Here is a 23,775-nt window from a genome sequence, read left to right on the forward strand (position 1 = left end):
TCATTGTTTGTACCATATGGTTTACACACAAACATTTATACACATAATTTGGTCCGGTCTCCACTAATATGAGATATCGTAGAGCTCTGGGTGAACACAGACGGATACAGTAGTTGTTTCCTGATTCGACATCTATGATGACAGGAGGAGCATCTCGACGCTGATGGGCTATAGCGCCGCAGCGCCCACCCCAAATGCTCTCATTGGTTTAGACGCGTGATGACGCCCATCCCAAGCCAATCCTGATCAACATCCCGCCCCTCCTGTGACCCATGGTCTGTCTGTATGCGTATTCAGAGCCAGTGAGCAACAGACTTTCAAAATAATAATAATTAAAAAAAATAAATAAACTGCGTTAACCCGCGATAAAATAATTGTCGGCGTTAATTAATTAATGCATTAGCGCGTTAACTTGCCCAGCACTAATATAATAATATATTGCACTAATATATTAAGCTTTTATCCAATTATAAGAAATATTATATATGAATAAAATGGTCATTCTAGGCAGCAAATACAGTACACCATCAAATGATTATGCAAGTACATAGAAAACATAGTAATTAAAACTGTGTTGAGTGCTGAACAGTAACAGAATACTGAACAGATGTTACAGTAATTAGAATGTACAGACATCTTAAAGGTCACATGGGCTACTAGACTCTAACTAATATCAACATTTTCTTTCTTCAACTCAATGGCGCTGCCTCAGGTCAAAAGTGTTCCTTCAGTCATGTATATTAGTTTTCCACGGCCACACTTTCTGAATGTCTTTGTTGCTCTGGTGCTCAGGTACTGTGCCCGGCTGCCCAGTGACCCTTTCACCCACTTGGCACCCAAGTGTAAAACTGCTGAGAGGCAGGACGAACGCTTCCAGTCCACACTCTACCTACCCATCAACTCCCCTCTGCGAGTCCCTGTTAAGGTGAGGAAGAACATCTACGTTTTAAGAATTTCAGTAATGGTCACATCCTTAAGCAGGCGAGCCCTGACTGTTCAACACTTGAGTGATTTTGTCAGAGTACACTAATACAGTCTAATACAGACACTTATTAACGTGCCACTGTCTTTACAGGGTCCAACAATGATCTGTGCCAGACTTGCAGAGAAAGCAGTTGCACTACTATGTTGCGAGAAACTACACAAAATAGGTAAAATCTCAATTGAAATGTTGCAGATGTATGATTAGTAAATAATATTCCCTGTCAGCCGCCATAGAACTTTCTCCTGCATCTCTCTGACCTTCTTGTTGTTTTCCTCCCAGGTGAGCTGGATGATCACCTAATGCCGGTGGGTAAGGAGACGGTGAAGTATGAGGAGGAGCTGGACCTCCACGATGAGGAGGAGACCAGCGTACCAGGCCGGCCCGGCTCCACCAAGAGGAGGCAGTGCTACCCTAAAGCCGTAAGAAAATCTCATCCGTTACAGCTCGAGTTCCCTGACTCTCAGTGGATGCTGAGAATGAGCATCGCAAAGCAAATCCAATGTACATACAATTTATGTCTATGGTTTGTTTAATGGGACAAACACACTTTTGACTGTCAGACTGACCTTTTTAGATCGGCATATTGTTATGTGAAGATGGCACACCTTTAGTACTGATATACTTATTAAAGCAACTTCACAAATACATATTGCATTTTTTTGAATTGCCAGTTGATCAAAATGCATCACAGTGATCAGAATAAGGCTTATTGCCAGTTAAATTTCACTAACAAGGAATTTGATGATACAATAAAAATATTAAAGGAATACTTTACCCCCAAAACATTAGTATATCAGTTACTCACCAGTTGCCTTGAATTATTGAAGGAGACTTTGTCTTCAAACACTGGCCACGTAGCTGTTATCAATAAGTATTATGGGCTGGACCCGAATATTTGCCTATTTGGTTATTTGTTCGTTGGGTAGATACTCATTTTTCAATTTAAACCCCTCGGGATTATGCTGGACAATGCTTCTCATTCAATAACAATACATCATATAAATAATACAATTTATCCTAAAAATAATTGCCTGTGATTACACCAAAAAAACGGATGCAGCACAATGCCCTCCATCCAGAATGGAGAAATGTCTGGCCGAGTGCTTCCTGATTTACGTCATGGGGACGAGCCATCCCATAGCAACCGTCGCCGTGGCTTGTCGGAGCAGAAAAAGGGCTGAGCAGAAGCCTTCCAGGGTGCATTGCTGCCGAGCAACGCCAGAGACCAGTTGCGTAATACACAGAGACATCAGTTTTTAAACGCTGCCGTTTAGGGGGAGACTTTGAGGAAGGTCTACTCGCATAGGAGGACGAGGAGACGCTGAGTGCAGACCAGGAGTACTCATGGACTCATCTCCATACAATTTAGTTAGAAGAAACGTATGTGATTGTGCTTCCTTAATGACACAAGTCTGTGCTTCATACAGACCGAGAAGTTACAGCGATCCCCCGGTTAGAGTCCCCAGCTTTGGTGTACCTGTAATGACGGGCGCATACTTGTTTTACTAATGCAGAACAAATTATGTAAATGTCAATGAACAATAAGCAATTAGGAATGCTCCTCTAGAATATTTTGTCGTTGTTGTCCTCTTCAGATACCAGAGTGTCTACGGGACAGTTACGCTGTACCAGAGCAGACTTACTACCTGTATGTGATCGGGATGGTCCTCACCACCCCTCTCCCTGATGAACTCAACTTCCGCAGGAGGAAGCTCTACCCACCGGAGGACACCACCAGGTGCTTCGGCATCCTGACTGCCAAACCCATACCTCGAGTACGCCACCCGGTTAAAACCTTTCAAAATAGACTAACATGTTTTCACCTTCTTTATTTACTTATCCAAGGAAAGAAATGTCTTCAGGTCGTCCTCTCATCATCGGTTATGGGTGGTGCTTTCCTTCTGTTCAGATCCCCCATTTTCCAGTGTACACTCGCTCGGGCGAGGTGACCATCTCCATCGAGCTGCAGAAGTCTGGCTTTGCACTCACCACCGTGCAGCTCGACCTCATCACCCGCCTGCACCAGTACATCTTCTCCCACATCCTCCGCCTGGAGAAGCCGGCGCTGGAGTTCAAGCCCACACTGGCCGACTCGGCTTACTGCGTTCTACCTCTGAATGTCGGTGAGTAGAATCGCTCTCGCTCGAGCCCGGTGGATGGTTTTGTCCTGGTGTGTGGAGATGCTTATCAGTGCTCTCTCTCGCCTCTCTTCTCTCTCTCTCTCTCTCTCTCTCGCTCTCTCTCTGCACCCTTCTTTGACTCCTTCAGTTGGGGACTCCCACACTCTAGATATGGACTTTATGTTCATGGAGGACATTGAGAAGTCTGAGGCCCGCACCGGCATTCCTACCACTCAGTACACCAAGCAGAACCCCTTCACCTTCAAGCTGGAGGACTACCAGGATGCTGTTATCATTCCAAGGTACCATGGTTACTTGTATAAATGCTCCTGATGTCACTGGTTTGAGCTACATAATGACTGCCTCACTCTCCCTTCCTCCTAGGTATCGTAACTTTGACCAGCCTCACCGCTTCTACGTTGCCGATGTGTACACAGACCTGACACCGCTCAGTAAGTTTCCTTCGCCAGAGTACGAGACGTTTGCCGAGTACTACAAAACCAAGTACAACCTGGACCTGTCCAACCTGAACCAGCCGCTTCTGGACGTAGACCACACCTCCTCCAGGTCAGCAGCACCGGGATCCTGACACTTAGATATAGCTGTAAACCGCTGTTCATTTGGATGTTTTTTATATAATTATACTTCAACAGGTGGGTTCCCATCGGCCCTGTGTGGCTTGTGGGTGTGACTTTTTTTTGCCGCGTCATCTCCATTGAAATCTATATAACCATTACATTTATGCTTATATTGTTTACTAGAGCACAAGCAAAGTTCACCAGATTTAATGAATTTAACTTTAGAATATAGCCTAGAAAATGTAGAGTGAAAATATTTTTTTTCCCTTTCATATCACAATATACATTGCAGAAAAAAACATTGCAATTTCATTTTTTTCCAATGTCTAGCCCCATGTTACACAATTTATTCAATGGAACTCAACCAATTGCACACATCAGCCTGTGTTTTACAGGGTTTTCAAGTAGTATAAAGCCTTAAGTGTTCCCAGAGGGAACTGAGTGAAATCTTATGAATGTCCTCAAGTGATGTCACTCGAGTCAGAAAGAAGTGATATAACCAGACCCCTTTAGCCTGCTGCTCATCTCTGCTACAGGCTAGTAGAGGCTCCAGGATACATTAGCCGCTACTAGCATAACCACACCTGAATCTCCCACCAAGCTCCCCGCAGGCCAGTTGCATTGTGAAGCAAGGAATAAATAACTCGATCACTCTGGATCTGCATGTTTTTTTTAACAGATCAGTGTGAGTCTGACACTGTTATAGGAGGTTTTCACAATACTTTGAGTCAGTCCTTGAACCTGAGTCTTCTCTTATATGATTAGCAAAAGCCAAATTTGTCATAAAGCCCCAGTGTAATGACAGCACGTTGTACATGTTGTGTTTGGACAGGCCTAAAGCTGAGGCTCTTGTTTTCTTTGTGCTCTCAGACTGAACCTGTTAACCCCTCGGCACCTGAACCAGAAGGGCAAAGCCCTGCCCCTCAGCAGTGCAGAGAAGAGGAAGGCCAAGTGGGAGAGTCTGCAGAACAAACAGGTAATGGTGCCTCTGTGCTGGTCACAAGGATGGCAGCACTGTGCTGGAAAACGCAGCCCCCCTCATTAATTTCAGTGAGTCCAATAACGCACCGCGTGTACACTGTAATTGTAGAGAAGGGGTGAAAATGATGAGTGTAATAAAGCGATGTGCAGCGTTTTGATGTCTGAAAAACTTTCATATTTGTGGATCTGTTAGTTTAACCTTCCTGGTCTACATTTTCACCTTAATCAACACAAACCCCTCCATATTTTAACTCGGCGCTCGCTCACACCGTGATCAGTGGGATTTAAATTTGGTATTAATATTTGGATTAAAATGTGTATTAGTTTTAGTCAGCAACACCAAAGGCGCATTCTAGTATTCATCAGCCTGCCTGTCATTATGCTTTTTTGATTTTCGTGTCTCCTAAGTATTTTGAGGCAGGTGTCGTCATCTTTGATGTGTTCAGTTACCATGGTTACATGTGTTGTTCACGTGTATCGTGAGGTTCGCAGGAAAGGCACTAGTGATCACCCAGTTGTCTTTCCTAAACTCTGGTTGTTTGAACACCTCATTACCACAGCTCCAATATATGATCCGTACTGCAGCGTTCACTGTCTGTAACGTGTGATTCCATATATGCAGGGCATTCAAATTTGGCTTTCATTCTATCATTTCTTTATTTCCATCTGGACTCAAGGGTCCACTGATTGGAATTTGGTGGTCAATTCCCAGTTTCACACAAATGTCTAACGAGGTTAAAATGATGACGCGAGGACCTTTTGGACAGACATGGGCATAAACTAGAGATAATTCAGGTTTATTTCAAAGGTTACTTTTTATTTAGTTTTTGAGCTGTTTTCATCATTTGTAACAGTAGTTACTTAGAAGCTATTAAATATGGTTTAATCATGTAATGTATGAATCTGCACAGATACAAATCCAGTTTAGTCATTACTTGAAAAGAAGCAGATTGAAGTCCCTGTATAAACTTAGATTTGGTGTGTCTGAAGCCCCTTTCCCACTTGACAAAAACCCTAACAGCCACTAACATCTTGGCTTTTGTCTTCAGTGGGAAAGGTTACAATCTGCAGTAGCCACCGGTATTTAACAGATAAAAAAACCTTTTCACTGGCCTCCATGCTGCTTTTCAGTGGTTTGTTTCGTTTAAAGTGACACACCAGAAAAAATAAAGTTGGGCATACTCGTCTATTGGCAATGGAAGAGGAGTCTGTCACCTACTTTTAGTGGGGTTTCCCCACATTAAAAAAACCCCATTTATGCTCTAGTTTTGGTGGAAAAAGGGTATGTGTGAGTGTGACCACCTACAGAAATTAGTGTCAGCCTGTCTAGACTACTGTTGTGCTTGTCAGATCCTGGTTCCAGAGCTGTGTGCCATCCACCCCATCCCCGCCTCCCTGTGGAGGAAAGCCGTGTGTCTGCCCAGCATCCTCTATCGCCTCCACTGCCTTCTGACCGCCGAGGAGCTTCGAGCCCAGACTGCCACTGAAGCTGGAGTGGGAGCCCGGACCCTGCCCCCTGACTTCAGGTCCCCGTCACATACATTAACACATGACTTCCTAATGATATGTTCACTTATTCCATTTGCTGAATCAGGACTTTGTGTAATGAATGCAACAATGGCCTTACACTATAGTACTCTACTGTAACACTGCAGTACAATTGCACGGAAGTTATTTATGCATACTTCATGCAACACGTGAAGTATGCTGATGTTTGAAACTGGAAAGACACCTGCTTACTCTGTTAAAATGAATCAAGAGATGTCACAGCTGGTATTTGTATTGAACCGTTCAGTATGCAACATCGTTTGGGTCCCCCTGAGACCCAACCAGCTTTTAATATCTACTACTCGCACAAGCGGAACATTTCTGGAACGTGTTTTTGCAGCGCACCAGTTGCTGTCAGCTTTTTGCTGAGTCGTAGCATTCTAGTTGGTTTACCTCGGTTTGCTGGGGTAAGGAAGCTCAATGGCACACAAATTGTGTGAAATGGTATGCCGAAAGTTGAACTGAAGTCGGTTATATATGTGGATACACTTCTAATATTCAATTTTCGACGACATTACCAGAATGTGCCGATTAGAGAATCTTTTCATCATAGCTGCGTATATGCGGGCCCACTCAATCGTAGACGATACAACTTTAAAGCATATAATTAAAGTGCTTAAGCCCTGCTACATGCTTTCACGTGTGAATTTTAGTCAGTCATTGTACAGTCTTATGATGGCGCATTACTGAAATATTTACATTTATAACAGACATTTGAGTTATTTATTTTTGTTATTTATGGGCAATATGCCAGTATTTGATTGCCTTAACTGTTAAAGTAAGAATTATGGCCAAAAAGCTGTTGAATGTTAATCATTTAAAAAATATTTTTTTCTGCATTTTCTTTGTTATCCTGTTGAACAGTTTCCCAGCATCCTAATGTATAAAGTGTGTGTGTGTGTGTGTGTGTGTGTGTGTGTGTGTGTGTGTGTGTGTGTGTGTGTGTGTGTGTGTGTGTGTGTGTGTGTGTGTGTGTGTGTGTGTGTGTGTGTGTGTGTGTGTGTGTGTGTGTGTGTGTGTGTGTGTGTGTGACAGGTACCCAAACCTGGACTTTGGCTGGAAGAGATCCATCGACAGCAAAACGTTCATCTCCTGTCCTGACTCTGGCAGTGAGGATGACGAGGGTCAGTGTACGCACCAAGAGACTGAGAGCCCTGACCCCGATCCCCTCACTCAGCCCAGTAGTCACCCCTCTTCCCAGCCCGAGCAGGGGCCCCAAGCGCCCCCTGAGCCTGAAGAAGCCACATGCACGAGGAACCTAACCAACGGCACTGCCCTAGTCACCTACTGTGATGACAACAGCCACCACGACGAGCACCTTCACCAACGTGACAATTGCCAACACTCCCAGCCCAGCTCCACTGGGCTGCAGAGTCCTGAATCAATGCAAACCACTACCTCAGTTCCCGTGCAGCTCTGTCACGGCTTGAAGAAGCCCAGCTCCAGTCCTCCGCAGCCTAGTGATGAATGTACACCGGGGAGGACCTCACACCACGCATATAAAGCTACCTCAGTTTGCAGCCGGGCAGCCACGGGTCCAGATGCCTCCACAGCACCTTCTCCTGATCCGGCCGCTGTCCCCCAGCTCGAAACCCAGACCGGAGACTCTCCCAAAAGCCTGGGGCCCAACCCGGGCCTCATCCTGCAGGCCTTGACCCTATCCAACGCCAGCGACGGCTTCAACCTGGAGCGGCTGGAGATGCTCGGAGACTCTTTCCTCAAGCACGCCATCACCACGTACTTGTTCTGCACCTACCCCGATGCTCACGAGGGGCGGCTTAGCTACATGCGCAGCAAGAAGGTGAGACAGTTAGTGACTTATTATGAGGACGACGGATTATCAAAAGTGAAATGATAAGTGTGGTCGGAATTGACAGTTTGAAGACATTTTATTGCTTCTGTGAATGCTTAAGTTGTGTCGCAGTAGCTGATTGCAACAGTTTAGGAAAATATGCACATATAGCACACAATGTAATAAATAAAAATGTAAAAATATATTCCAGTTAAAGCTGCTATTTCTTACACTGTTACATTATTTTTCAGGAGCTTTCACCTTTATTTTGAGGCCTTCATCAGCGGATGGAGTTTGCTCATTTGTCATGGAGATTTCATTCTTAGCTCACATGATCACACTGAAACCATGGCAATGAAGCAAACTCCTCCCATTCTAGAAGTCCTCACTCTTTGGCTAAAATCTCTAGAAAAACAGATTTACGTCTTTACAGAAGCGTTATCTTTCTTACCTGTTTGGGTGTATGCTTGCCTATAATTTACAACTACACGCTGAAGGACAAGTGTGCCATGTTTTGCATGTACAGCTGACCCACTGTGCACTGACTATTATCCTTCCAGTTGCAGCCCCCTTTTATTGGAATTAGTTGATTTCTGAAAATACCCATTGAACATTTTTCCGTTATCAGTGGCAAATATCCTTTGTCCGCGTCGATGTGTCCGTGTCGAAGTGCAAGACACTTAACTGTCTCCTGTAGCTATGCCTGTGGTGTGTGAATGTTATAGTCCTGATGGGCATTTAGCACCTTACATAGCCCCTGCCATCAGTGTGTTAATAGGGGAATGATGACATGTAGTGTTAAAGTGCTTTGAGTGGTCGGAAGACTAGAAAAACACTGCACAAGTACAGGCCATTTACAGGTGAAAGCAGACTAATACTCAGTGCATCTTTTGATTGGTCAGCTCTCTTTTCATTAGTTTCAATAAATATCCAGGAAACAATCACATTCGATGTGTTGAAGCGAACTTTTTATAGTACGTTATTGACGATGGCGTGCACAGGTCTCAACTCATCCTCTAATCCTCTCCTTTAGGTGAGCAACTGTAACCTGTATCGTCTGGGGAAGAAGAAGGGGCTCCCCAGCAGGATGGTGGTGTCCATCTTCGACCCCCCCGTGAACTGGCTGCCTCCTGGCTACGTGGTCAACCAGGACAAAAGCAGCACAGACAAACTGGACGAGGAGGAGGAGGAGGAGGAGGAGGTGTGTCTGTGTTTCTGTGTTTCTGTGTGTCTGTGGTGACTCACAAATGTAGCACATTCATGCATTCATTTGTCATGATCTTGTCAGTGTTATGTTTTCAGCCCACTAGAGGGCAGGCTTTCAGCTTATCAGGCAACACATCATGTTTGAGTCTAGACCAGGGGTCGGTAACCCGCGGCTCCGGAGCCGCATGCGGCTCTTTAGCCCCTCTGTTGCGGCTCCCTGAGGCTACATCCACACAACGATCTCCGTCCACACGGCGTTTCAGCATCGTTTTCAAAATGATCTCCGTCCAGACTAAAACAAATATCACGTGACTATTCACGTACACTGAGCATGCGGGTGGGTGCCGGTGTAAACAGGAAGTCCGCTCCGTAGGGCTGGTAATGCCCCTGGACACGCCGCCAAAATAAAACATGTTTTAATAGTTTGTCAACTAAAATGTTCGTCACATACTATTACGTCGCTGTCGAGCTAATTATAATTTGCTGGTGCTTTTATTGTGGAGGATGAGACGGAAAAAGAAAAAGGGGTTCTGATGAAGTGTGGGAGAAGTGAATAAAGTTGCTGCCGTCTTGGTGCAGATTACGGAGCCCCGTGTTTATTATTTTATTATTATCATAAAGTATTGGTGCAACATTAATTTCTCAACTGCTTCAGCAAACTGAGCACGTTTTTTCTCCTCTTTATAAGAGTTTGATATTATTATAACAGGTGAAATAGCAATAAAATGTCAATAATTGTCTCGATTCTTGTTCTATAATTTCATAAATACAACAAACTATAGTTTTTGTGTATATATATAATATAACTATATATAAAACTTTATACGCTGTGATATCAAATAGCTTTTGTGGCTCCAGACGAAATATATTTGGTGAAAAATAGGGCAAAATGGCTCTTTGGATAGTAAAGGTTGCTGACCCCACTCTCTAATATATTATAATGAATGAACATGTAGCGCTATTACACAAAGATGATGATTATAATATCTCAATGTAGCACTTGGTACAAAAAGGCAGCTTAATGTGACGAAAAGACAATTCCAAGTGAAGAATTCAGAGAAACATACATCTCAGTTTATCATAACTCGCTGCATACACAGTCAATGACTACGGTCAAAAAGTCCTTCTTGTTCTGGAGGGTTCCTAACTGAGTGAAATGACCCCTAAGTATCAAAGTGGCAGTTGTGATAAGAGCTGATCCAATTCTCTGACTGCTAAGGAAAGGTGCTCCAGTGCTTCATTTCTTATCTCCTTTAGCATAGGATACACTGGACCATCCTTTTACGAAAGAAAAGAAGATAATGCCGCCCCACAAATCCTTGCGGCAGCAACTTCAAATATATTTAAAATATCTCCTGTGTTATTTACGGTAGACAATTGTCTCTCGAACTCACTATTCATATTTGTGAACAAATGTTTTGCTGTTTGAATGACGAAAACTGCTGAAAATTGTTAAGCTTTCAAAGAGCATTTTAGTGACATTTGCATGTGACAAATAATTGTCTTATGATTATAGACACCCCCAAAATGTTGCAGTCTAGGCTTTCAGGGGTCTGAAGTGTCAATCAACTGTATTTTGCACACTGACTGGCATCCTTATGAAGTGTAGGGATGAACGTTTTAACGATGATGATTGCATCCATCATCCAGGCCAAAGAGGAGCTTCTGGCCAACGGGCAGCCTGAAAATGACTACGATGAGGACGATGAGGAAGGCGACGAGGTGGACGAGGATGGTGGGCTGATGCTGAAGGACGAGCCAAAGGACGAAGTCAACATGGAGGACGATCTGGAGTACTACAAGGAGCACATCAAGTTCATCGACAACATGCTTTTGGGATCTGGTGCGTTTGGTAAGAAGATTTCGCTGAGCGGCTTCCCTCCCCCTCTTGCCCCGGCCTCAAGCTCCTCCCCTGCCACGGAGTCTCCGTACGAGTGGAAGCCCCCCAAGAAGCCCCACCACCCCACCGCAGCCCACTACCCCTCGGAGCCAGTGCCCAGCGCGCCCACCGCAGAGGAATTCGACTACAGCTCGTGGGACGCCATGTGCTACCTAGACCCCAGTAAGGCCGGGGAGGAGGATGACTTCGTGGTGGGCTTTTGGAACCCGTCTGAGGAGAACTGCGGTGCAGAGCTCGGCAAGCAGTCGATCTCCTACGACCTGCACACGGAGCAGTGCATCGCCGACAAGAGCATTGCTGACTGTGTGGAGGCTCTGCTGGGCTGCTACTTGACCAGCTGTGGAGAGAGAGCAGCCCAGATGTTCCTCTGCTCGCTGGGCCTCAAGGTAAACATGTACTTCATGATTCAGCAATGGTACCGGCTACTAGAGTGTGGCTAGTTCATGAGAGAGCATGCATTTTATATGACTGACAAAGTGGAAACTCTCCAACATGACTTAACATCTTTGTGTAGGAAGTTTCACAGCTGTTACACAGGTATTAAGAGTTGTTTTTTGATGACATCAGGTATTACCGTTGGTGAGAGGGACCCAGACTGGAGCAGTGGTGCAGAGCTGTCAGATCACCGCCATCGACCTGTGCTACGGCTGGCTGAAGATCCCGCCCCGCTGCCTGCTGGACCATCCAGATGCAGAGCGAACTCTCAACCACCTCATCTCCGGCTTCGAGAACTTCGAAAGAAAGATCAACTACACCTTTCAGAACAAGGCTTACCTTCTGCAAGCCTTCACCCACGCTTCCTACCATTACAACACCATCACAGGTCGGACTTCACCTCACAGCGTCAGTTTACCGTACAGTGTTTGGGGATTCGATGTAGCATCTGGTTATGAAAACGTGCTGGTAAAGGATGTCGAGGCATTGAGAGATTAAATGTTATATGACTGTCGATGGACGGTGCCAAAAATTCCATCCATCCTGTCCACCCCTTGATCCATTCATACATCCAACCATGCATATATCCACACATCTATCATTCCGTCCATCCATCCACACATTCATCCATTCATCCATCCATCCAGATATCTCCATCCATCCGTCCGTCCATCCATCCAACTATCCACATATGTCCATCCATCCATCCATCCATCCATACATACATAACTGGTACATGCATGTCCTTGACCCTCTGCCCATGTCTTCACAGAATAGAAATTAAATTTAATCCTATCGACATTTAAAGTTGCAATCATTTTTTTTGCCACTTTGGGGGTCAGCAGAACAAGCTATAAAAACACTGCTATATTATCAGTTTATAAAGTAGTTAAGGCGAACACGTTGCCTTTTGACATAATCAACAGAACCTCAATTTAGTCCATGTCCACTAGTCCATGTCACTGTGTCCTTGAGCAAGACGCTTAATCCCAACTGTCTCCCGTAGCTGTGCCTGTGGTGTGTGAATGTTAGATAGTCCTGATGTGCAGGTAGCACCTTACATAGTAGCCCCTCCCATCAGTGTGTGAATGGGTGAATGATGACATGTAGTGTTAAAGCGCTTTGAGTGGTTGAGAGACTAGAAAAGTATACAGTCAATTTACCATTTTATCCATTGTTTGTTAGTCAATTGTTAGTGCTTGAATGTTGAATTAAAATGTCACCTACCCACATGTATGACCGTTTATTTTGTTTCTCTTCAGATTGTTACCAGCGGCTGGAGTTCCTTGGCGATGCAATTCTAGACTACCTCATAACAAAGCACCTTTATGAAGATCCGCGGCAGCACTCTCCAGGCGTGCTGACCGACCTGCGCTCAGCACTCGTCAACAACACCATCTTTGCCTCTCTGGCCGTCAAGTACGACTACCACAAGTACTTCAAGGCCATCTCGCCGGAGCTTTTCCATGTCATCGACGACTTCGTGCAGTTTCAGCTGGAGAAGAACGAGATGCAAGGCATGGACTCCGAGGTGAGTCCTGTATCCACCCAAAAAAAACCACAGCTAGCATCATTACTGAACAACAAAGCCCTGCAGGAAGAAACCTAATCTTTGTGGAGTAGTTTTTTTAACCCCCTTAAAATAATAGTCAGTATTAAAAAAAAAAGAAAAAAAAAAGGTTCTGTCTAAATAACAAGACAGTTAGCTTATATGACTCTGTTTCATATGCCAATGATTTTAGCAGTTGGATTTAATTAGCCTGGAAATGGCTATCTTGGCACCAGATCTCCTCTCATTCTACTGGAGAGGTACTCCTCTGCCCCAGGGACAGCAGGCTCATACACAAACATACTGACAATCCAGCTGAAAGGAATAAAGATCTGTACTGCAGTAATACAGTATGGTACCACTCACTGTTCACTATTCGGCTCGCTTCTCATGACTACATGATGAAGCTGCAAATGTAGCATGTAGTCTGTCAGTGAATGATTTAAAGAGTAACTGAACGCCCCCTTCATATATTCCAAAAATGCATTAAAACCCAGACTCTCACTCACTGTCTGCATTGGACGTCTTTAGGGTTGCAAATGATTGTAGAATTTCCATGGGAAGTTTTGGTACAATTTCAATATAAAAATTGTACCATACAATAGTAAACTTATTTGCGGATGATAGATAAAAGAGCCATACTAGGTCTTATGTTGTGGTTAAAAATATGCCCATTTAATTAAATTGTAACCTGAAAGGTTTGACATCAGCCTGAGTAAATAATTATTATATTTTATTTAACTCCTGTTAACTTCCAGAAATTTCCAAGAACTTCCCATGGAAAGTTTCCACCTTGAATGTTCCTGGAATTTTTCAACCCTCAACGAATTTCATCTGTGATGATGATGACAACGATGTTTAAGGGGAAGCTACCACATTATAAGTCTACTACAAACTTTTGGCAGAGTGCAGAAACCTGACAACAGAATCATTTCACTTTAGTATTGCATCAAAGTACTTCATTTAATAAATGACTGTTGATATGGTCTGCTGCAAGGGACAGTTGTCATTTTAACCAGAGAAAGTGACGTTTGGTCCGGGCTTGGATTGAGAAGCATTTACCTAAAATGTTTAATATACAGAGCTTTGCTATCTGAGTCCTTGTATTTCACCAATCCCGATGTCAGAACCCAAAACAGGTTTTCAAATTCTCACGCTATTAATTTCCTCTTGCAACCTGATTCTTTTCACTGTGAATTTGTATCTACATTTTATTTTGTCAATGACAAATTATTGTTTCATGATAATAGAACAATTAAGCACAAGAAAGCAGAGATTCTGGAGACCCCGGGCTCTGCTTCCGGAGTCCATCATGTCGTCCTCAGCAGGTCTTTACAGGCCGCGGCTCACTGACTGCTGGATACTGAATGTGCTAACGTTACAACCAAACTCTTCTTCACTCCCATGCAGCATGTCAGGGCTTTAGCTTAGCTTTTGCTGCAAGATAGTTCCTTAGTTTCTCTTTACTACGCACGCTCGGGTTCTCTCTAAATGTCTGGACTCTGAGTCAGCATTTAATCAAGTAACACTCGCGATTTTAGGAGAGTGAGTGTCCGTACATCGTCAGGGAAACTCTTACTGTCTTCAGTCATTGTTCAAAAACGAGCCAACAAAACTTGTAAATCAGTGTTAACTAACGTGTTGTGAGAATTATTCTGCCTCCATCTTACACGTCATCATGTTTAACAGAAAAGCATTCTGTTGTGCTGATTCAAAATATCCTTTTGTGTGTTTTGGCAACCAGCTGCGTCGCTCTGAAGAAGATGAGGAGAAGGAGGAGGACATCGAGGTCCCCAAGGCCATGGGGGACATCTTTGAGTCGCTAGCCGGAGCAATTTACATGGACAGCAGGATGTCACTGGAGACGGTGTGGCAAGTGTATTATCCAATGATGAGACCACTTATAGGTGAGGAAAAGTGAAGGCACATTGATTTATGTACGCGTTCAGCATTTTCCCAGTCATGATTGTTGGGCAGCTCATGCATGAGTGGGTGTTTGTAAACATTCAGGATTTTTTCCAGTTGGGTGGACATGAAATGGAAAGTGTGAGGATGTTTATGATGATGCCTTTTTATCCCCTCACCACTTCCAGAGAAATTCTCTGCCAATGTGCCACGCTCTCCTGTGAGGGAGCTTCTTGAGATGGAACCAGAAACTGCCAAGTTCAGGTAGGAGACCAGCACCTATGACGGCTTCTGCTATTACATTTATCATATGGAATATGTTATGGAACATATTCATTGTAGCTATGCACAGATAAAAGGATAGGGGTTAATGACTGATTAAGATGTAATTAGGGTCTGAGCACGACAAACTCGGGTCGAAGGCCCTATTGTTATTTGAAGAATTATTATTTCGCCTCTAAAATCGCATTTTTCAGGGCTTTATCATTCTCAAAAACTCCCCAAATTTGGCAGGCGTATCAGGGCTGCGTGGAAATTTGAGATTTTATGGGTCCCATTTCCCTGGTATGACACAATTGCTCACTAGCGTCTCCTACAGCTTAAGAGATCACGACCTTCACCCCACTTGTCCGATTGACTTGAAATTTGACACACATGTTCACTTGTATTTGCTCTACAATCAATACACTGTGTCAGATTGCTACCAAATTTGATGTGGATCATTATTCATTCAATTTCATCAAAACCCCCCCAAAAAACTTGTTGATAACGTATTGCATTAAGAAGTTATGGACCAATTAACTTATAAGGGGCGTGGCTCTCTACAACAATCAACCTAACTTTGAAACCATTGTGCTAATCATCACAAAATTTTAGACAAATGTCCCATAGCAGCCTGTAACATACCCTCACATTTTCATTTCCTTCAGCCACTAGGGGATGCTACAGTAGTTCGCTCTTTTTGGCAATTTTTCCCATTTTCAGGCTTTGTATTTTAACAAACTCCTCCTACAGTATTTATGCGATCGGCTTCAAATTTGGTCAGCACGATCTTAAGACTTTTATAAAATTGAAGTTGTTGTAACTCCAAGGTACATTGTCAAATCTGCCCAAAATGTCCTATGCAGGATGCTAGTCCAGGCCTGAAAACATTCCCATGCCTCAATTTTCACATAGTCATAGCGCCACCTACTGGCAAAGGGAAATGACAAGTTTTACACTTTGATGTACTCCTCCTAGCCATTTCACCAGATCAACCTCAAATTTTAGAAAGAAAGCCTTAAGACATTGATAATAGGTCATCATGAATATTGTGAGTTTTTGGATAACTGTTGCTGTGGCAATGCTTTGTTCACCATGAAAAAGCAAGCAGATTTTTTTGTGACTTGTGTGTGTGTGTGTGTGTGTGTATATATATCTGTATATATATATACACACACACACACACACACACACACACACACACACACATATATAAATATACATACATACGTCATAAATAATCATGTCTGATGTTTAATCAAAATGACCAAAATGGTATGAAGAGCATTTATATTTCACTTAGACAGAATTGAAAAAAGACATTTAATATTGTAAAAGCAGAGCAGCCTTGTTACATGGCCATAAAAGGAATTTCATAAACATAGTACAAATAACAAAATGTGCCGTTAGTGGTCGTAAATCAGCCAGTCACATTAAACTAAATCAAATACTGTAATATCTTTGGTAATAGTAGTTACCAAAGAAATGAAGTGCGGTTGCTAAAAAACAATCTAGTGAGGGTGTTTGAGAGGACCTGTACTGTGATACACATGAGCTCTGAGTTTCCCTGTAACACGAAGACGTTCATTCATTCATGTCCAGTTGCTTATACTCGCCAGTTATTCCAGTCATTGGTTATCGTATAATTGTTTATGAAACTCAACATTTCCCTCCAGATTTTTCACAATAAAAGCCCAGGAAAGGGAGGGATTTTCCCTTTCAAAGTGCAAATTAGACTTTCAGAATCCACAGAGCTGGGAGGGTTTGTGTGATGTGAATGTCTGTAGTATCCTTGTAGTCAATCAGTGTGGAAACTAAAAGATGTTACTGCATAAACTGTTCATTTTGACAAACATGTCATTGGGAATATATCTGGCCCTAGAACCCCCGGAATATTTTGAATGTGAAACATCAGTGTTTAAGGTGACCGTGGCTAAGTGGAGATTAGGGCCGCTAAGTGGAGATTAGGGCCGCCTTTCAATCAGAGAGTCGGTGGTTTGATCCCCGGCTCCTGCTCTACTAGTCTCATGTCAATGTGTCCTTGAGCAAGACACTTAACCCCAAAATTGCTCCCGTAGCTGCGTCTATGGTGTGTAGATAGATACTGAATTGTAAGTCGCTTTGGATAAAAGCGTCTGCTAAATGACCGTAATGTAATAATTTAAATGAACTGAACAGTAATTCTAAAAGTGACTTGATTATTTATTAAAAAAATGTAAAAAGTTTTCATTGTAAAATGGAAATATTTCTGTCTGGTAATTATGATACAAACAACTTGGGATAAAAGAAAGGAAACGGACAACAATACTGTCAATTATAGGAATAAAACCATAAAACCATAAAACCACTACTGGTGTCATTTATCATTGTCATGTTAACAGGTGACTGTGGAGGAAGTGTTGAGTCGGCATTGTATTGGAACATGAGATATCAGGATTGAGGTCCGTCTCCTATCAGCCTGTTTCCCACCTTCAGAGTATTTCTGGTATCTACAATGTGACACCCTGTTACCTTTCCTCTGTGCAGCCCTGCAGAGAGGACGTATGATGGGAAGGTCCGGGTGACGGTGGAGGTCGTCGGTAAGGGCAAGTTCAAAGGAGTCGGCCGCAGCTACCGAATCGCCAAGTCGGCGGCAGCGCGACGAGCTCTGCGCAGCCTCAAAGCCAATCAACCTCAGGTCCAAACCAACTGAGCGCTCAGCATTAGCACCTAAGCTACTGACGCTAACGGTGGGAAGAAGAAAAAAAAACACCAGCTTCCCGACAGCACGACGCCAGCCCTGCATCCTCAGCCCTGCGACAGCACAACCGAGACGGCCGGGGAGACACAACACAAGAAGCAGAACTGAGCTCTCAACAGACTTTACATCAGATCTTTTTCTCCTTTTTTTCTCTTTTTTTTTTGCGCAAACACAATCTTTGCTTTCCCTCTCCGCTTTGTGTAATCACATGAGTGCTTTATTAATGTTCAGCAAAGTGTTCAAAAGGTCAGGTTGCGATGTCTATTCCTCACCTTTTTATTTTCATTTTTTTTGGTTACGTTCTGTCAATGAGATGAGGCTTATGCTTAATGTGTAGTATTAGATTGTACATAGTTCAATCAAAAGGTGTAAATCAAAGTATGTAGGAAGAACAAAAAAACAAACAAAAAAAAAACGCTAAACTCCTCAGCCTGTGCACTAGTGCCAGTCAGTCCGAAAGCGCTTTTTTTTTTTTAAAACGCTAACAGCAGACGTGGCTAACGGATACCACTGGAGCAAAAAAACGGTGGCACTGTCTGAAATCTGTCTTGAAATGGTATTCTTAATCATTTTTGCACTTATTCCATTAGGGTCTGTTACTTTTGAGAATTGTGTGGTCACGTTGACACCAAAATCATATACGTAGCAAAGTATATATATAAAAAACAAAAGATACATTAATGATATTCTTCGCCTTTGATGCTAAGGCTCTCCCTCTTGTCCTGCAAAACGGGATAGGAATTTCAACATTCCCAGTTACTGTAATTTAAAGTAGTTTTTATCCGCACTTGAGGTTGCATGTTCTTGTAGTTTATGTATAAACCATGACAACTGGATTGCTTCTATAAATGTTCTAAATCTATGGATATATCTAGAGTGTGAGAGTGAGACTCAGCAGCATTATCTTGATGATTTGGTTTAACATGTTTTGATACGGACGGAATCGAGTCGGTCATTCTCGCGCACTAAATGTCTTTCCACGGAGCCAATCATCCGGTTTTGATATGAGAAGAGGAAGACGTACATGCGTTCGATATGCTGCAGACTTTTCTACATTGGATACTTGAGTTAAGGCTCAGAATCTTTCTCAAATAGTCTTCTTTCTGTGAAAAAGGCCAATTCGTTTCAACCCACTAGTGTTCCTCACATCCCGTATCTACCAAAGCTATAACCGATGTGACACTACGAGTTTGAAGTTGATTCCTACGGATAAGGATACCAGACGTTTTTTTGTGGTTTCTGTTTCGACAAATTTTGCTTCTCTCTAAATGTCTTTTTTTTTTTCTTTTTTCTCCCCTTATCAATAAGTCCTTTTCCACTTGAATACCTCAGTTAATTGCATGCATTTTCTTGTCTTTATATATTTTTTTCTCTTTTTTGTTTGGTGCTATGTTTTTGTATTAAGCTTGAATTTCTCATCTTTTTTTGCACTGTAACTATATAATACCTCTTTATTTGACCTTTTATTTTGTAGATCTGTTTGATTTGGTTGTCCCGTTCTTCAGCCATCAAGCTGTAGAGGAGAGCTGCGTCGTCGCGTCTTCCCTCTCTCATACTTGAGGTCGACACTGGGGGGGTGTAATTCATTATCATTATTTTTTTCTCATTCGCTAGCTATTAATTTAATCAGTTGAGAATCTGTTTCTGAATTCTGGGTAAAAACAGAGGATTGATTGATCAGATGGGTAAATGCTTGTTGAGATAATCGGATTGCACTCTAAATGTTGGATTTCTCTGAATTTTACTCCCAAGTACAGGCAGAGGGGAATATACTTGACTTATAACTATCTTCATAAATTAGGACTAAAAGAGACGTTTACCTGCGTGGTTTCTAAACTGTGTTAATCTAGCTATCAGAAATGTAATTCAGTCGTATAATCCCACCAACAGGTGCTTCTACCTCAAAAGACAAGACTGCAGTTCAGTTCAGTAGCTCTCTCTGACGGTGACAGATGCTGCAGTCTGTTTACTCTGCTAACCAAACCGTCTACGTCAAACACACAGTATACAGCAGACTTCTGTTTCACTGAGTCAGCATTTCTTCATAGTAATAAATGACAAATAACAAAAGTCATTGTCTTCTCCTAGGGCCATTGTAGGTACAAAGAAATGAATAAAGCTACAAAGCTGGGAGAAAGGGGTGATATTTTGAGAAAATACTTAAAAATTCAAAGAGGAGTCATAAATTGTACAGTACAAAAACTGAAATTTATGAGAACCCTTTTTTTTTTTACTATTCTGTGATTGGTTAAGGCATATATGTGTGAGAAAAAAAATCTGAGATTAAAGTCACGAACTGTCTCAAGATATATATCTTAAGACATAAATGGTATATTTATGTTACAAAACATCTGATATTCTCTGGGAATAAAGTCATACATTTACGAGAACAAAATGGGACATTCTCAGAGATAAAGTCATGATTTGTATTTATTTTTTATTTTCGCAGAATATAACCCCCCTCCCCGCCATTATTTCTTTTACCTACAATGGCCCGAATGCGCCAATTCATTCTTCCAAATTTGAGTTAGATATTAACCAGATTGCAAGAGTACAGTTTCTTTTTTATCTCATACAGTTTAAAATATTAGTGAGGATTTGTCAAAAACATATGTGAACTCTGTTGCACCATGAAACTTAAGTACGTCTCTTTATACAATCGGTTAAAAGAGTGCAATCTGTCATTATTTCTCAAGTCCACCTGTGTACAGTAAATCTTTGATGTGCGTTTAGTTTTCCCCATTAGAGAAATAATGTCCGACTTTAAACTTACTTGGTGTGTATCTGGCCCTCAAGTCACACCTTCAGTCTGTAACACGCACTCACACACACACCCATTTAGACTTTGCCACCGGCTCAACACACTGATTATCTGTACATCTCTGCAAGGGACGGGGGGGGATGCAAAAACAGAATGTGAAATTATTCATACGGTGCCACACCCACTCTATTTTTGTCTATGACTGATGGAAATAAGGATCATAATTAATCTAGTCCAAGTGGCATCAGTATCCAACAGCCTTGTGTGTTTTGTTGTTAAACTGAGGGGGGGCCGCTGAAGTTGAGGTAGTCAGCGCCGACTACGTTTTGTCATACTGGCTGTTTTTGTTTTTTTGTTTTTGTACATGTAGCACAATTGAGCATTGCACTTGGGCGCCATACTTTACCTCATGTCAGTGTGAAAGAGAGTGAAGAAAAGAAGTGTATATATGATGCCGTAATGTTAAAGAGGACTAACTTGTGGCTCAGGCTTTGCTGCTGTTTCAATTGCTGGTATTACACAAAGCTATTCAAAGAGAGAATATGGGGCTCTGGGAGGGGAGACTAAACGTGCCTGTTGGTTATCATCCTACAAATACACTGTTGAGAAAAACAAATCTATTTGGGGCAAAGATATGAGGACGTGGTGTTCTCTGACACACTGCCTTAAACAGTTTAGAAAAGAATCATGAGTCCAATCATGACTTGAACGGTGAAGTGACACTCTTGGGTAAATTGTTTTCTGACTACTTTGATATGGACACGTTACCAGAGAGATTCTTTTCTAATGCTGTGGTGTGTTGGTCTGGCATACAGGACAAACCTCCCCCAGCCCCTTTTTCGGGACCTTTGGTCACCGAGCAGCAGAGCACCAGCAGAGTGGAGCTAAACAGATGGAGCGATGAACTGTTATCACAATGGGGAATTATGGGCCATCACAACCTGCAGCAAATGGTTAAGAGACATTGGATTAGAAATTAAACTCACTCATACTGTACAACGGTTTGCAGTCTGCACCTTATGGAACATAAATACCTTTAATTATGTTTGTTTGGATTTGTTTTCCTTTTTTTTAAATAATTGTAGCCCAGTATATCTACAATAAAAGTAATGGTATGGTCATTCATCTCTAGTCCTGTGGGGTTAATTCAGTGTTTTGCAGATCTGTATATACATACATTGAATATTGCAATGTCTCAGCTACTACTGGCAAATATTTCTATGAAATTTACTGAATGTGGGAACTCATGTTCTCCCTGATCCTCCCTCTAGCACACAAAGTATCCAAATCTCAAGGGCATAGTTCACCAGCTCATTCACGCTCTTTGTAATTGTGAGACGAGAACATTGACATCTATAGTCTGTGTGGCTCAGCCTAGTATAGCAGAAAGACCAAGACCCCAGGAAGAGCACCAGGCTTTGAAGTACATTTTACATAGTAGCCAAACGGTAGAATCACAACTTCACGTCACCTGATGTCATTGGGCCTAAAAAAGGTTTTCCATAGATCTCTTTCCCATCTCTTACATTGGGAAAGAGATGTCTGTAATTCAGCGGAAAATGTTTGCGTAGTGAATCAACTTCCCAGTACAAACACTTGAATAGCTCTTATTCAAATCATTAGGTCCATAAAGTTATCAAAATGCACTAATAGCTGAATCTAGAGTTATTTCCCTACCTCTGACTGAGAACTAGGCTGGGCCGAGATCTGGTAAGCGGGGTTTAAGGAAAAGCTTGTGTGCCTAGTGGTGTGGACAAAAGCTAGAATTACCAGGTAATTCAGTTAGCCTAGCTTGTTAGCTAGCCTAACAACGACAACACACACGCAAGATTGATATCGATCTTCTCATTTAACTCTTGCAAAAAAGAGTATTTGCCAGAATTTTTAACTGTCCCTTTTAATTGTTATAAAAACAAAATAATTCTGAACACATTGTGCCCAGCATGCATGTAGAACTGGAATTATAATCAATAAAACAATCAAATGTATCCTAAATTGGTGCAACATTTCTCTTTGAATGATGCAGTACTCTGTCATAAGGGGCTATTATATTTGCCTGTACTTTTGTATGCCATTATAATAGTTGAAAATATAGAAATGATGGTAGGGGGACTGAGTTAAGTGTTGTCAAACTGAATGTCTTCAGGGTCAGCGGTAAACGTCCAAGCTCAAGACCCGAGTTCTAATAAACCAGAATTACCCCTTAAGATAAAAACCTGGACAATGTTCAAGACGACATGCAGAAATTAAACGAGCATGCTCCCCAGTGAACTTAAATAGTTGCAAAATACTGATTAAGGGTCTAGCAAATTTATATTCTCCGCAAATCCAATCGCTGACATGCTGTAGTGCTTAGCAGAGAGACCTGTTTTCACTCCTTCAGCTCATACGAGCCCAGCCTTCTCGTCATCTGCTCAGTTCCTCCTCCAGTCTGCTGGCTCTGAGGCTCGTCAGCAGCACCCGCTATATTGGCTCTGTCCCTGGGGATCAAAACAGCAGAATCGGTACGAGAGCAGGTTCACCAAGAGGTTTCAGACCAGACTAAACAGGCTGACAATCGACTAATTTTTCTCTCGGATATAGCAGTAAACAACTGTTAGCGATGTAAAGATGTTGGGATCTGGCAGGAGCGTGTTTGCTTTTCCGTATAAAAAGTTGAAAACTAAATTATTGACATTAATAAAAATGATTGCTATCAATAAGATTACTAACAAATAACGGGGCAAGTAATCACAGAAAGCTGCTCTTTAAAGTATAACAGAGTTCATTTACATCTAACAACACTGATCAAGTCAATAAAGCTAACAACTACGGTATTTTCCGCACTATAAGGCGCACTTAAAAGCCTTTAATTTTCTCAAAAAACGACAGTGCGCCTTGTAATCCGGAGCGCCTTATATATGGATCAATTGGTTAATTGGTTGATCCATACTGGTTGTACACGGCGCTCTGTCAAAATGTTTCAGTACGACTGGTAAACTACAAAGCCGCACCGCTTGCAGCATTACGGCTAC

At 42.3% G+C, this 23,775-nt stretch overlaps 1 protein-coding gene across 1 annotated transcript in view; it reads left to right on the forward strand.

The window, feature by feature from the left end:
- Positions 1 to 21,886, forward strand: part of dicer1 (dicer 1, ribonuclease type III) — a 31,880-nt gene extending 9,994 nt beyond the window's left edge. Inside the window, exons 11-27 of the mRNA XM_068717799.1 lie at positions 793 to 925; positions 1,076 to 1,151; positions 1,265 to 1,404; positions 2,581 to 2,760; positions 2,895 to 3,108; positions 3,254 to 3,407; positions 3,490 to 3,672; positions 4,554 to 4,659; positions 6,015 to 6,190; positions 7,248 to 8,013; positions 9,038 to 9,205; positions 10,861 to 11,496; positions 11,678 to 11,933; positions 12,808 to 13,076; positions 14,839 to 15,001; positions 15,188 to 15,263; positions 17,787 to 21,886. Of these exons, the coding sequence (XP_068573900.1) occupies positions 793 to 925; positions 1,076 to 1,151; positions 1,265 to 1,404; positions 2,581 to 2,760; positions 2,895 to 3,108; positions 3,254 to 3,407; positions 3,490 to 3,672; positions 4,554 to 4,659; positions 6,015 to 6,190; positions 7,248 to 8,013; positions 9,038 to 9,205; positions 10,861 to 11,496; positions 11,678 to 11,933; positions 12,808 to 13,076; positions 14,839 to 15,001; positions 15,188 to 15,263; positions 17,787 to 17,952 (3,862 nt within the window). The 3' untranslated portion in view covers positions 17,953 to 21,886. The remainder of the gene's footprint in view (positions 1 to 792; positions 926 to 1,075; positions 1,152 to 1,264; positions 1,405 to 2,580; positions 2,761 to 2,894; positions 3,109 to 3,253; positions 3,408 to 3,489; positions 3,673 to 4,553; positions 4,660 to 6,014; positions 6,191 to 7,247; positions 8,014 to 9,037; positions 9,206 to 10,860; positions 11,497 to 11,677; positions 11,934 to 12,807; positions 13,077 to 14,838; positions 15,002 to 15,187; positions 15,264 to 17,786) is intronic.
- Positions 21,887 to 23,775: the final 1,889 nt, after the last annotated feature.

The sequence above is a fragment of the Cebidichthys violaceus genome, unplaced genomic scaffold, assembly GCF_023349555.1.
Source record: "Cebidichthys violaceus isolate CVI_PGR_0920_01 unplaced genomic scaffold, fCebVio1.0.p SCAF_22, whole genome shotgun sequence".
Lineage (NCBI taxonomy): Eukaryota > Metazoa > Chordata > Actinopteri > Perciformes > Stichaeidae > Cebidichthys > Cebidichthys violaceus.